Source organism: Sapajus apella, unplaced genomic scaffold (genome assembly GCF_009761245.1).
Source record: "Sapajus apella isolate SASKATOON/1434 unplaced genomic scaffold, GSC_monkey_1.0 scaffold33, whole genome shotgun sequence".
Classification (NCBI taxonomy): domain Eukaryota; kingdom Metazoa; phylum Chordata; class Mammalia; order Primates; family Cebidae; genus Sapajus; species Sapajus apella.
The window spans coordinates 16,669,780-16,684,419 of record NW_022436973.1 but is presented as its reverse complement, the minus strand read 5'-3'; the positions used below and the strand labels follow the sequence as shown (position 1 = coordinate 16,684,419).

Sequence of the window (14,640 nt, the reverse complement as noted above, 5' to 3'; positions counted from 1 at the left end):
TCCAAATTGGCTTTTTAAAAAATGATTATGTATACCAAATGATAGTTCTCTTCTAAACCCACACTGTGTGTATGTTTGTATCCACTTTATCAAACTAAGGAGAAATAAAATTTAAAAATTTGTCATGGCACTAAGAAATATATAGAAACTGAAAATAATACTTCCATTTTTGGGTCAAAGAAGACATTTTAACAGAAATTGCACAATATTATAACTGAATGACAATAAACACTATCAATGTGTAGAGGTTAGCTAACATGATATTTGGAGTGAAAAGTATAGCCTAGCTGCATGTATTTTTTTTTAAAGATGTGAAAATTAATGAGCTAAACACTCAAAGAGAATATGAAGTTAGAAAAACAGAATGAACCCAAAGATCTCTAATGGAAAGAAATAATAAATTTAAAAAGCAAAATATACGAAATAGAAAACAAAATGCAGTAGAGAACATTCAGAAAAACAAAAGCTTATTTGAAAAGAATAATAAATCAGTTAGCTTCCATCAAGAGTAAAGAAGAAAGAGAAAACATGAATTAGTGATGTTAGGAATGAAAGGGGAAATAACAACAGAGAAAACACTGAAAAACTAAGTCTACTATTAAAAAAAACTGCCAATAGATTTGAAAACTTAGATGGAGTGGAGAATTGCTTTGAAAAATACAAATATCTAAAATTGACTGAAAATGGAGAACACCTGAACAGACTGTCAATTATTACTGAAGTTCCAGAAGTTATAGGTCTTTTTACTTATGAAAAACACTCTACCTTGCCAGTAGTCAAGGACATGCAAGTTAAAACAACGGAACAATGCCATTCCACAGGAGCATTCAACTGACAAAAAAGTCATGGTACTAAGAGTGGGCAAAGATACAGGGAAAGAGTAACACCTAGACACTGCAGTTGGAAATACAGTTGGGACGACTGGATTGGAGGAAGGAGAAGCCTGTTTGTACCCTGCCAACTGGCAAGTCTAAGTATATACTCAAGCAGCCTTTGCCTGTGTGCACAAGGTGATATGCACCACACTTTATCCACTCATCCATTTATCCAACAGACAATTGTGTCAGGTATTATAGGGCCCACGCACCCCATCATTGTAGTGCTATTTGAAAATAACCTACTTTTTCTTAATGGCAAAGAGGAAACAGTGTAGTCTGTTCATAAATTTAAAAATCCATATGGAAGATGAAAATAATGACGTGGTTTGGAACATAGATATTTCTCTAAAACATAAGACTAAGTGACAAGCTATGGGAAGAAACCCAGACTGTGATACATTTAGGAAACAGACAAAACAACACCAGTAGCATCAGCATCACCTGGGAGCTTATTAGAAATGCAGGCCTCCCAGCCCAGGCCCACGGAATCAAAGTCTCCAGGGGGAGGGCACAACTGTCTGTGGTTTTGATCATCTCTCCAGGTGACTGGTATGCACAGGAAAGTTTGAGAAGCTCTTATATTACACATGGGCACATCTATATGTGGTTTAAAATATTAAAATGTGGGTGAGAAGATCCACACCAAATTCACAATGGTGGTTACCTCTTGTGAGAGAGGAAGAAGGAAAACTGAATCAGAAATAATACAAATGGGGTTTTAATTACATCTGTAACTGTTTACTGCCTTTATAAATATGAGATAAACATGGCAGAACAATAATATTGGTTAATCTGAGGGATATACAGATTTTTAAATATCCTTCTCTGTACATTATATGTTTGAAAATGCTGCAATAAAAATTAGAAAAATGAAGCAGTAATTCCATCCAGAGAATCTGATAGAAATATAGCTCTTTCTTATTTTATATAATATTAATTTTATTCAATGTTATGCCAACCATTATTTGTGCCCATTACTTTTAGGCGAGTCAGGGAGTTAAACAGCAGCAACACTAAAAAGTTTCTGGAAGAAAGAAAGAGAGTAAGTATTTTATTATGTTTTTGGCATTCTTCCTTTAAAAAACCATAAACAATAACTCATGCTTAGCCACCAGACCGCTAGCTACTTTGCTTAATTTGATTTTTCTGTACATTAAACATTCCAGCTTCTCTGCTCCTGAAAGCTAAAATAATCTCTTACTAAAATCTTTAAGGTAATGATTTGGCATCGGTTTATACAGTAAATGAAGCCAAGTTTAGTCATGTGGAAGTACTCTATTATAATTTTCTAGGATTTTAGCAGGAAAGAACTTCCCAGAAAGAATTACGAGTTTAAACTAAATTTTGAGATTTTTTTCTTTTTAAAAAATTATCTCTTTCACTTAAATTTATAAACTTACAAGTCATCCTTGTCCCTGTTTTAAGATTGCAACCCAAAGTTTACCAGAATTTTTTTTTTTTTTTTTTTTTTTTTTTTTGCAGCTCGCAATGAAGCAGTCCAAAGAGATGGATCAGTTGAAAAAAGTCCAGCTTGAACATCTAGAATTCCTAGAGAAACAGAATGAGCAGGTATCTTACCTAAAATACATAAAAACATGTAGGCATCTAGCCAGCTTTGGGATATACATGCCATGGCCCACAGTGACCCTCCTGGAAAAGCCAGTGGCTCACATGTTGTAATGGAAAGGTGGATAGAAGAATTTGTTGCCCATTTCTATATTTTCTTTATTATATCCAAAAAGAAAAGAAGGTACCTGTTTTTGGAGCAGAAGCAGAATGTAGCTGTGCCAAAAAATAAAAATAAAAAAGAATGCTTGGATAAATTCTGGAAATTCTAAGAATGAAATCACTAAAAGTGAGGGGATGAAAAACAGAACTTACAAAGTATTTCTCCATTTTCATTAAGAGTTTATAATTTGCAAACTGCAGGCAAGGGATATTATGTTTAAAAGCAAATGAGAGAAACCGCCTATTTTCAACCTCAATCTAAAAATAAAGTTTAAACATCTCCCTGGAATTTACAAGTGGTATCTAAAGTCATGAGCCCCCACATGCTACAAACCACTGAGCATGAGTGGATACCATAGTCTTGGTACTTTTTCCCAGCTACACAAGACACTAAATAAAGAAATATACACAAATAAAGAGTTATCCAAACGCCAACTGTTTAATTAGGCCATTGGGCATATATCAGCACCAAGATAAATGTATTTTTATCTGGTGCATAGTACAGGTAGGCATCATTCCAAATGGGCTACAGCCCATCAGCTTCCCACAGTGACCTTTGACTTGATGGAAATCCCTCTAGTTCCTATGGCAACATGACCCTCATTTATTGTTTAAATTTCAGACTCTCTCAGCTCAAATTTTCTTCATTAGGTGTAGTTGGTGTAGAAGTTATTATTCCTAGGAAACTCAATTTAGAAACTGAGAGGTTTTGCTGAAGTATGTACTTGTGCCACATTGTACCTTCCTGTTTTCTCCCATCTATAAAACAGTCCTGTTTAAGGTATGTTTTTTTCCAGAGTAAATGGCTCCCATTGAAGAATACTTAAGTAGGAATTATACTAAAAAGTACCTTTGAGAAAGTTAAAAAAAAAACACTATGAAATTGTTTTTTTGTATGGCAATTGGGTAACAGATAAATCTGACTTCTAGTTTCAGATTCTTTACTTTTTGGTGGACAGAAATTTTATTCATCAACATACTTCCTAGTTATGTTTCCCATTTTCTTTTCAGCTAAATGCTTCTATTCATGAGCAAGTCCACTCCAAGGGGACAATACATGGTTATTGTCCCATAGGTCCAATTCATTTGGCCAACTCATAAACACATCACATTCTGGTACAAGTTACCTAGCTGGTGATTTTGCTCTTAAAGCACTTCTCAGAAAGTGCTCCTGGGGGAAAGGTGCGAATATGAATAAGGATAAGGAAGGCCACCATCTCCAAAGCTTTAGAAGCCACTTTAGTGATTCAACAATGGGTAGGGATAAGGATGCCTTGGAGAAGGTTTTTAAAAATTCTCCCTAGAAGACGGGCACAGTGAAAGGTAAGACACAGTCGTGTGTTAGTTAACTAAATTAAGAAACTACTTAGAAATTAATTGTGTTGCTTAGCAACAAGTTTGACTAAAGAATGTAAATGTGCTCAGAATTACTCATCACTACAATAGTGGTGTATGCCTGAGCTAGAGAATACAGTTATCTTGTGTTGCTAGTTTTGGAGCTGAAGTACATAATTTTTAAAAATCACTTTGAGTTTTATCCTAATACATGGCTAATTCCAGCCACACCAGAGTTCTTGCATTAAATTACTAGATTAGTGATAAGTGTATTGATTGGATTGTGTTGGGAGGGTGCTGGCTTTTTGTTCCAAAAATTCAAATTATGCCTTTTAAGGTCTACCACCCACGACTGATACTTTGAGTCACAAAAGCTTGGGAAAGTATAGAACATGAAAAGGCTTGAGACTTGGTAAAGTTTAATGAGATTCAAGGAAAAGACATTCAAGATATCATATTGATGCTTCAGGCAAGGAAAGAATTTGGACTTGAATTTTCGTGTTAAGCTTTGCCTTACAAATATGTCCTGTTCAATTGCAAATTCAATCCCAGATCTTTCTAGTATACATTTTTTGGCATTTAAAGGTGACAAAGCTCTCAATTCACAGTTTTTCTGTACAATACAACACTGTCATGGGCATTGTGCGAAAGATACAGTGACTTCATGTCTTCCCTCATAAAAAGGCAAGGTCTGGAACTATATAGCATAGCTCCCTTCATAACCAGGTAAACATTTCATCAGCAAGAACAGTTCTCTGTCTGCAGACAATTCAAACTTCTAATAACAATCTTCTAAATAATTGTTACATCCCAAGACTTTTTTTCTAAGCCAGAGATAAATTTAAACATTCTCCCATACTATTTCCCTCAAAGGTTTCTGTTTTCCTGTGACCCTGCTCCTAATCAGTGTCCCAGATCTCCCTTTCCAAAGCAAGGCATGTAGTGGATTCAGTCCATTAACTAAGCCAGCATTGAAGGCAGTGGCAGAAATGAACCAAGCGTCAGTATGTTTTGGTCCTGATTCTGGATCTTCACCTCCTAAGCTATTTGTAAGCCACTTTATGGCCTTGCCTACTTGGTCAGCCAAGTATTCACTTAAAACTCTGAAGGTCGGAGATGTTTTTCCTACTTGAGTTTTTTCATAGACCTCCCAGCTACACCGTATATCTCATCCGTCTTGACATGTGCCATTTCAAACATTAACAACTCCACTACTGTCACACACTCGAGTCTCAAAAATTGATTTTTGTCATTAATCCTATCATTTAATAAAGACAGGTAAAAGGTTTTGCTTAAAGGTCAGGTTTTCCACTTACTGCCACAGAAGAGAGGCACAGTCTGGGGACGACAAGCATTAGTTGTTTGTTTTGTTTCTTTTTTTTCTGTTGAGATCAAATAGGGGAAAGTTTGTCACCGAGGGGTGTGTACATGTTTTATCCTTAGCTTTTTGCTTTTCTGTATATGGTTTTGCATTCATTTCTCAAATTCACTTCAATATTCATTTATTTTATTTGTTTTGTATGTATGACTCAATTTTGACATTACTATTTTTGTACAAACAGCTTTTGAAATCCTGTCATGCAGTGTCCCAAACGCAAGGTAGGACTGAAACTCTGATAAGCAAGACATTGCTTTCCTTCTCAAATACGTCCGTATTCTCTGTGCAGTCTCCATTTATGAGTCACATCTGGTCATAACATATATCTAAAGGGTTTGAATTTAAAAGATTGACTATTCCATGCTTGGATTTCTAATGTGATATTCATACCAAAATGTCCAAGTCTTCAGAGAATTATTTCTGAGGGTACTTGAGCCTGTATTTTCTATTGCAGATCTGGGAGACAGATCATGGAAATAAAGATATAACCCGAGCAGTGATTTGCAGATATCCTTCGGACCGACCACAGTTAAGACAGGGTCACAAAGTCAGATAATTCACAAATGTTAATATGACTCCAGTTAATTTTTGAAGCACCTGCTAACCTGCTAAAAGTTTGTTGGTGTTTTTTAATGACAGAGCTATTTGAAACTCTGCATGTAAAAACATTACACAGTGACTCTTGTCACGCTCTCTCTCTTGACAGCTGTCCCAACTGTCAAAGACCCTAATCACCCCTCATAAACAAGTGACCATATAATTTATTGTCCACACCAGGGTGGTTTTGAGAGTGAAAGGCAGCTCTGTTCATAATAGCTAGGACTACAGGCATAAACTGGAATTGCCTCAGGTAAATGGGAATGGTCACCCAACTCATACAAGAACTTAGCTGTTGGAATAGTCTTGTAATGTACTCTTTTTCTTCCTTCTATGCCATGGTCAATACTTTCTTCAGGTGCTAAAGGGGGAGAAGCACAGAGAATCGTTTCTAACTATTTACTTAACATGGAAGTATTTAATTTCCAGTGCTGATAATGTTTCACTGTCATCCTTTATGAATACTGTTTGTGCCATAGTTTCATGTTTGTATATTTTTCTCCATTTCTTCATTTCTCTATTAGAGTATTACTATATTTCAGGCACATAAAATATCTGGGTAGAGGGAACCACCCATCCCAAATTTACACAGAAAGATTTAATTCTTTGGTGTTATTGTATCCATCCTCACCAAAATGAAACTTAACAACAAAATAGAGAAGTGAGAAGAAGAAGAAAATCACAGTATAGCCTGTGGGTTAAATTAATTTTGTCACAGGAATTCATTTGGAAGATGCTTCTCCTGTGATCTACAGTTAACCAGACCCCTCCCAGTGATTTTCCATTTAGTTGGAGTATCTAAGCAGACATGAGTAGTAACATCAGAGTGCTTCAGTATCTTCCTCTGATTTATATCTTCATAGGTCCTTGTTTCTATTTTCAAATGTCCTTTATTTCAAAGCAGCATGTCAGTAAAAAAGGAAATGGGCAATCCTCATTCCTCAAAAGATATATGCATTGGGTTGGGCAAAAGCATCCAGGCTACCAGTTGGATAATAAAAGTTGAAATGTATTATTTGATTTTTTCCTGTGTTGCCAAGCAAGTATTTCTCACCAGATGCTGCCGCCTTCAGACCTGCTTTCCTCTTCTCACATTAGCTGGTTGTCTTAGTGGCAGTCTAGACTCATAAGATTGAATTCTCCATTGCTTACTTCCTAGTAGTCCATAAAAGTTACCCTAGAGAAGTAAGAGCCCACAGAGATAGAGTTTGCACAATAGGATTCCTGAAAGCCTGCATGTTCCTTAACATTCCATTTACAGAAGACTCCAGCCAATCCAGTGTAATATGCTCTCACCTGAACTTCTCTGTCAATTAGTTTCTTAGGGAATTACTTTTAATTAAATTTCAGGCTATTTAGGAAATAAGTTGTACATAAGCAATACTTATTGTAAATGTGATAAAATTATAATTTTTTATAGATTTAATTGATGGGGCATAGTCTAAAAATAAAGAGAGTGGTTCAGCCTCTTTTCAAGTGGTTCTCCTGGCACTGTGTAAACCAGTCCTTCTCAAAATTTAATGTGCATAAAAATTTCCTGGAGATCTTATTAAAATGAAGATTTTAACTGATTCAGTAGGTCTGGGTAGACTCCAAGATTCTGTGTTTCTAAGTGGGTCCCAGGTAATGCTGGTGCTGCTTGTGCATGGACCATACTTTGAGTATCAAGAATGTGGTGACAAGATCTTATTTATGGGAGAAGAGAGGCCAGGGTTGTTAAGTGCCTTCAGATAAGGATTTCAACACACGTAAGGCCATGTTTCTGATGTTATAGGCGAAGGAGATGCAGCAGATGGTGAAATTGGAAGCCGAGATGGACCGCAGACCAGCAACAGTAGTATGAAACTCCAAAATGCAAACTGAAGCAGCAAACCCAAAAGCATCAAAAGATTCACTCACAAACTTCTGAACACAAACTCCATGGATGAAAGCTGTTTTTTTTTTGTTTGTTTGTTTCCTTTATGTGTAAACAAGATGATATCTGAAACCACAGAGACTTGGAATGTCTGACTGACTTCTGTTTAACAGCTTGAGTATTGCATTTCCTTGGCCAAGCAAAAGTAGCTACAAATCCACAAAAATTTACTATTTCAGTAAGGCAGAGTTTAACCATTGATAATACAACTTAAACATGTGTGCTATAAAATACCATCACAAGTAAAAGAGCTTGGTGTTAACAACTCTGCTTTGTGATGCCTTAGGACATGTTTGAGCTGCAACAAAAAACAATAACAAAAATCAGTGCATTAGCAATTTCATAGCAAGTGCATGCACTAGGAAAGGAAAACCCTGTCTACAAATTTATTAGCAGAAGTGGTGGTCTGCTAGACAAATAATTTTGCAAAATTTTTCTACATCTAAGTTACCTCATCAGTAAGTGCCATGTCTCTATCATGCCATAAGAGGCTATTTTCCTGTAAAAGTTATGGAAATTATTAGAACAATAGAAAAACAAAGCAGTGTACGTGTGCCAAAGCTCATCATTACTCAGAGAAGAACTCTTGTTAGGCACATTTAAGAAAGTTTACATCTGACATTGCTTTATAGGAATTGCTTCTGCAAATTCCAGTTATTACAATTCACACCATAAAGATTATGAAGTGGTTATTGGCAAACATTTGTAAATGTGACCATGTATAAAGTATTTATACTCTTTAATTCACACCATTAGGGAGCAAAATCATCTAAGTATTGCCACATGACAAGATTAGTAAACAGGAATACTAGAACTATGTTTGCATGATACACAAGCACCAGTAATGTCTAATCCATACAGACACAGTTAGCCTGATGCCAAATAAATACTGGTTAAATAAATGTATGGCACAGAATATAATTTGACTATCAAGACCTTAGCATAATGAAAAAATCTATATATATATGTGTATATGAATTATGTGGGCATTCTTGATACTTCAAGTTCTAGTTTGAAAAAAAAATACATAACTAATTTAATTTTACACAAAAATATTTATGCAGATTTTCAGAATTTCATATCAGGAAATGACCTTTTTATGTCTGTTAAATATCAAAACAATTTGCTACAGTGTTAATCTGCATGGTCTTTAAGCCTGCTGTAGTTGAGTTGCAGACAGTGCATGAAAAAGTATTCCGCTGGGAATTGAGCCATGCCACCAAAGCCAAGAGGAGCGCATGGAACCCGGTAGTCTAGAACTAATCAGATTACTGATTTTAGGGCACAGCACCAAATGAACTGTTGTATATGCTTGTACAAATCGATTCTGTGTGTTCCTCTGAACAAAGTGGAGAAAATGATGATACCATCGATACTGAAATTAAACTTCCAACTTCTCTAATAAAATATTAAAACACACATAACACTAGTCAGAGTATTTGCTCCCAAGACGCATTGTAGCAAATGTTTTGTCTTTTTCATATACATGATCCCATCATTATTTTCAAAGGGTGCTTATTAATACCCCCAACATGTTTTTCACTCAAATGATAAAAAACATGTCGAATCTAGTTGACTTCAGATATAATATACTTGTTTTTCTCCTATTAATGATTTGAACTGAATTCTGTAAAATTTCTCTGGTTCTTAGTTTTCTTATCTGTAAAACAGTGGAGTTAGACTACATATCTTTTGGCACTAATATCTCATGAAAAATTATGGTTAATAAAATATCACCACATTTGGATTGCCAATTTTTAAAAATTCTGAATGGTTTCTCATCATCAACTCAAATCACATCCAAGAGTTCAGCTATGCTCACCATTCTGTAACACTTGACTGAATTCATCACTTGCCTCCTCTTTGTTTCTGCTTTGGAGAGACACTACTAGTTTTTCCATTTTTCTTATTTTTTCTCTGCCGTTTCATCTTCCTAGACCACCATAAGTATTCGTATTTTCCAGTGTTATACATTGAACCACTTTTTTTTTCTTTAATCCAGATTAATTTTAGTATTTGAGACATCTTACCATTAATCCATTGTGGTAAGATTAAAATGTACACACAACTCAAATGTGCAACAAAAAGATGTGTTACCTGTTATCATAAGTTTGTATTGCACACAAACCCTGCATTCTCCCTTATTATGAAGAAAAATTAATTGCCAGTTAGAGTAACTCAGTCTCTTCCAGTTTTTTTTTTTTTTTAATTTTTTTAAAAAAAAAAAAAAAAAAAAAAAAAAAACAGTGCCTGGATTTATTTATTTTTTGAAGGGTTTTTTGTGTCTCTATCTCCTTCAGTTCTGCTCTGATTTTAGTTATTTCTTGTCTTCTGCTAGCTTTTGAGATATTTTGATCTTGCTCTTTTAGCTCTCTCAATTTTGATGATAGGATATCGATTTTAGATCTTTCCTTGCTTCTCATGTGGGCATTTATTGCTATAAATTTTCCTCTAGACCCTGCTTTAAATATGTCCCAGAGATCTGTACGTTGTGTCTTTGTTCTCATTGGTTTTGAAGAACATCTTTATTTCTGCCTTCATTCATTGTTTATCCAGTCAACATTCAAGAGCCAGTTGTTCAGTTTCCATGAAGTTGTGCGTTTCTGACTTAGTTTCTTAATCCTGAGTTCTAATTTGATTGCACTGTGGTCTGAGAGACTGTTATGATTTCCGTTCTTTTGCATTTGCTGAGGAGTGATTTACTTCCAATTATGTGGTCAATTTTAGAGTAGGTTCACACCTACTGGTGCTGAGGAAGAATGTATATTCAGTGGATTTGGGGTGGAGAGTTCTGTAAATGTCTATTAGGTTTGCTTGGTCCAGATCTGAGTTCAGGTCCTGGATATCCTTGTTAATTTTCTGTCTCATTCATCTAATATTGACAGTGGAGTATTAAAGTCTCCCACTATTACTGTGTGGGAGTCTAAGTCTCTTTGTAGGTCGTTAAGAACTTGCTTTATGTATCTGGGTGCTCCTGTATTGGGTGCTTATATATTTAGGATCATTAGCGCTTCTTGTTGCATTGATCCTTTTACCATTATGTAGTGCCCTTCTTTGTCTCTTTTGATCTTTGTTGGTTTAAAGTCTATTTTATCAGAGACTAGGATTGCAACCTCTGCTTTTCAGGGACATGTTTAATTACTTGACAATCAAATCCCCTGTTAGAGGTCCCTCCCCATTCAAGAGATCTTACTTTTTTCCCCAGACATAATCTGGGTGTGAGGGAAGCCCATACGTCCACCTGGCAATTGATAGGAGCATCTGTTTTCCCCATTGTTAGACAGGTCCTAACTGTACTCTACTGAAGCTTGGCAAAATGGACCCTTCCACCCCAGCGGTTCAAAGTCCCTGCTTAGCCGAGTCCTCATTCTGGGATCAGTTTATTCCTGCATTCTTCTGGGATATGCAGAACTTCTGGGTCTTTGGGGGCTGTACAGGAACCAGAGGTGCTATCTCAGGCCCATCCATCAAAACACCTCCTTTAGTCATTTGTCAGCTACTAGGGCCATGTAGTTCCAATACCATAGATGCTTCTAAATCCAGGAGGCTTAAAATGTTCCAGAGCAATGCTCCAAAAAGCAAGTCTCAAGCAAGCATTATACTGGCCGCACGACTATCTGGGTTTCTACTACATCTTGCTTCTCCCACCATCAGAACTTTTTGTTCCATTTTGGGAGCCAGGGCACTTGAGTCTCAATTCTTACCTTTATTCTTTCTTTCAGCCTAGAAAAGATATTCAAACTGCCCATTCCTGGCTGATGGAAGACGACCCATACAGTACTCTTTTCCTATGTAGGTTGCTCTTCACCTTTTGGGGGAATAAAAGACTTAATGGAAAAAAAAAAAAAAAAAAGCCAAGTTGCCAAGATAGGGAAACATATCAGAAAGTACCATCTTTCATCAAACCGAAGGCATTATTGATTATAGCATATACCATTATTTTATATACCACACAGAATGAAAACACACTGTCAATTAAACTATGATACACCCTCCAGTGACTTGCAAGGGACATCCTGATTTCAGAGATGTTAAAATGAGAAAAATACATACATCTTAGAACCCATGAAATTTGTAGGATTCCAAAAGTAGTATACAAACTCCTCAACCCTAAGCCTTAAAGAGGAAAGGAAGTTTTAAAGATAGGAGACAAGAGAATCATTTTATCAGAAAACTTAAACTAAGAAACCATTCTGCAACCGAGTTTCAAATTTAGCAATGAGCTTCCTGGAAGGCAATTCAAAAAGGGAAAGAAATATCTTTCACCATCTTTATTTGGAGAATCTTCTGTTTCCTTTAGCTGTTTCTTTTGATTACATGCCTTTGATTTCTAATTCTTTGCATGTAATTCTCAAATCTACAATTCTAGCCATTACCTTTCTTTCTGGAAGCTCTGACTCTTCCTTTCATACTGTCAGTAGTTAAATAGGCAGCCATGTGCATATTGTATGCAATTTTTTAAAAAATAGAGGCCCTTTCTCCATCTGTTCTCCCCACATATTTTAATAGTCCATAACCAGTCCTAACCTTGGGGCCATTTTTTTCTGCTCCATCTCATTTCCTCTAGCACCCAATCTGTTGATAAAACTTACAAATTCTGCCCTGTCTTGAAAACTTTCCTCTCCTTTCTTGTAACTCAGTGTTAAGAATTTTAACTATTCAGTTCCTTTGCCCTCCAAATCCCTTTTACACAGAGATTAATCTTCCCAAATGACAGCTGTAATCATATTACCATTCTGCCTGTAAATGCAGAATTCCTGTCTACTACCTAAAGAATAATGTTGAAATTAGTGACAACAGCATTTATTTTCTGCGCCCAACGTGCCTACTCATTTTAGTCAATATAAACATATCACTATTCTTTGTTCACACACACATAGTACACATCTTTTCTAGCCACATTACATAATGATGTTCTATTAAGTCTTGAAAAGCAACCTTCAAAAATGCCATCTCCCAAAAGTTTTCTCATTCTCCCGTGCAAGAAATAATCTGCCCTTTTTCATTTATCCATTTATTCTTTAAAGGCTATTTAAGCATAAGACTTTTCCACCAGTACTGACTAATTTCTTTTCAGGTTTTGTTCAGTTGCTTTTCAAAGAACAGGTAGTCATAGCTATCAAATGACTAAGTTATTTTCCATGAAGTGAAATAAAGGATTTGCAACTATCTGTGTAGCCTCTTGGGCAGGAAATGCCTTTGAAAACCGAAATGAAACCTAAAATAAGCTTTTTTGCAAAGTGTCTTTTCAATTCCAAGAAAAAACGTTTTTCTGAATACTTATTGTTAGCATACATTTAAAACATTGCAGTGATCACAGTGACCATCAGGCAATTAACAGTGTGGACCCATCAACATTAAGAGATTATGGAGAGTGAATAGGGAATACACCTATTATTTTATTGTTGAGGTTATGTTAGGGATGCCTCATTCAAAACCCTAAATAGTTTCTGCTTCATCATCACTTGTGCAAATCTAACAGAAGGCCACACTTTTCTACAACACTTCTTTAATGCTTGGCATTGAACAGAATCTCAAGCACACATTTTAATAATTGCATCTTTAATGTCACAATAAATCCAGGTGGTGCCTCTGGGATGAATATTTATGAGCCACCCTCTTTAATAATATTTTGTGGAAAACGTTCTGCTCCATAGGTTAGAATAATGAAAAAATATTATGGGAGGGAGTAGGGAGATGGTTAAAATAGCAACATCATTGCTTTTACATTAAAAAATAGGTGTCTACACTATACTTATCTGAATAAATGATACCGTGCCTCTTCCACTCCTATCCTCTCCTAGAATTACCTTCTTGGAAGTTCAGGATGAGGGGCAATTTCTGAAGTACTTGATCCTGGAAATTTTTGAGTGTTCAGCACAATAAAATTAGGAAAAATTTCCAATGAAGGCCAATTTAATATTGTGTACCTAATGGCTTGCACCAGGACCCAATAGCTTTAGGTGAATCAGAATGTACCAAAAACAAAGCAGACGAAAAAAGGATTTGACTCTCTGTCATTTTGGAACTTTGATATCATATAATGTGAATGAGCAAATGTTATATGGATCCATCAAAATTGCTTACCCTTTTCAAATAATGTATTTTCCCAGAATTCACATGCAGCTTTGAACACTTCCATCTTTTGTTTTCCCTTAGGAAAATCTTGGTCTTTTGTTAGGGTGTGGTATTCATAACACAGCATATTGAACCCCGCAGACTGTGCCCCTGTGTTGTGAATTCACTTCTACCTCAAATAGCCATGTGAATGGTTATATTAGACATATCTTCAGCATTGAACTAACTCTGTTTGTTCATGGATCAAATATTTATTAGAAACCCACTCTTATCCCCTCTACCTTTGTAACCCAGTTCCAACTCGTTCTGCTCGCCACACAACAGCTAGTAAGTAGAGAGACAAGGAGTTAGGACAAGGAAGGCAACTGTACTTCAAAGAGCTGGAAAACTGAGAAGATGGCAGACCAGCGTCCGGAGCTACCATCTTTGGTCAGTACTCATTTCAGAGTCTTTTTACGTTAAGGGCAGTGGGAAGAGGAGGGGTTGGGATCAAGAGGTGACCAACAACTGCAGACATCTGGGCTCCACGGGTCTGAGGTTGGAAACTTCTTTGAGTTTGGTCAAGTCATAATGTTCCTGTAAATCTTTAACAAAACAAAGTTAGTTGTTTACATACTCCCTCTTTAATCCCAGAGTACAAATACAAAATTGCTATTGTTGTATTTAATCTCTGTGCTCAAATTAGCCTAGCCTATGTGCAGGAACAGGTAAAGGGCCCTTAAAGAAAAATG

General features: G+C 36.1%; 1 protein-coding gene across 15 annotated transcripts in view; it reads left to right on the top strand.

The window, feature by feature from the left end:
• Positions 1-9,255, top strand: part of PLCB4 (phospholipase C beta 4) — a 393,998-nt gene extending 384,743 nt beyond the window's left edge. For 9 of the 15 annotated variants that reach the window (XM_032295438.1, XM_032295434.1, XM_032295433.1 and 6 more), the window contains 4 exons: positions 1,863-1,920; positions 2,361-2,447; positions 5,504-5,540; positions 7,691-9,252. In XM_032295438.1, coding sequence (XP_032151329.1) covers positions 1,863-1,920; positions 2,361-2,447; positions 5,504-5,540; positions 7,691-7,779 — 271 coding nt within the window. In that variant the 3' untranslated portion in view covers positions 7,780-9,252. Of the gene's footprint in view, positions 1-1,862; positions 1,921-2,360; positions 2,448-5,503; positions 5,541-7,690 lie in introns of all 15 variants that reach the window. The other 6 variants (XM_032295442.1, XM_032295436.1, XM_032295444.1 and 3 more) reach the window with 4 other exon arrangements.
• The last annotated feature ends 5,385 nt before the right edge of the window (positions 9,256-14,640 follow it).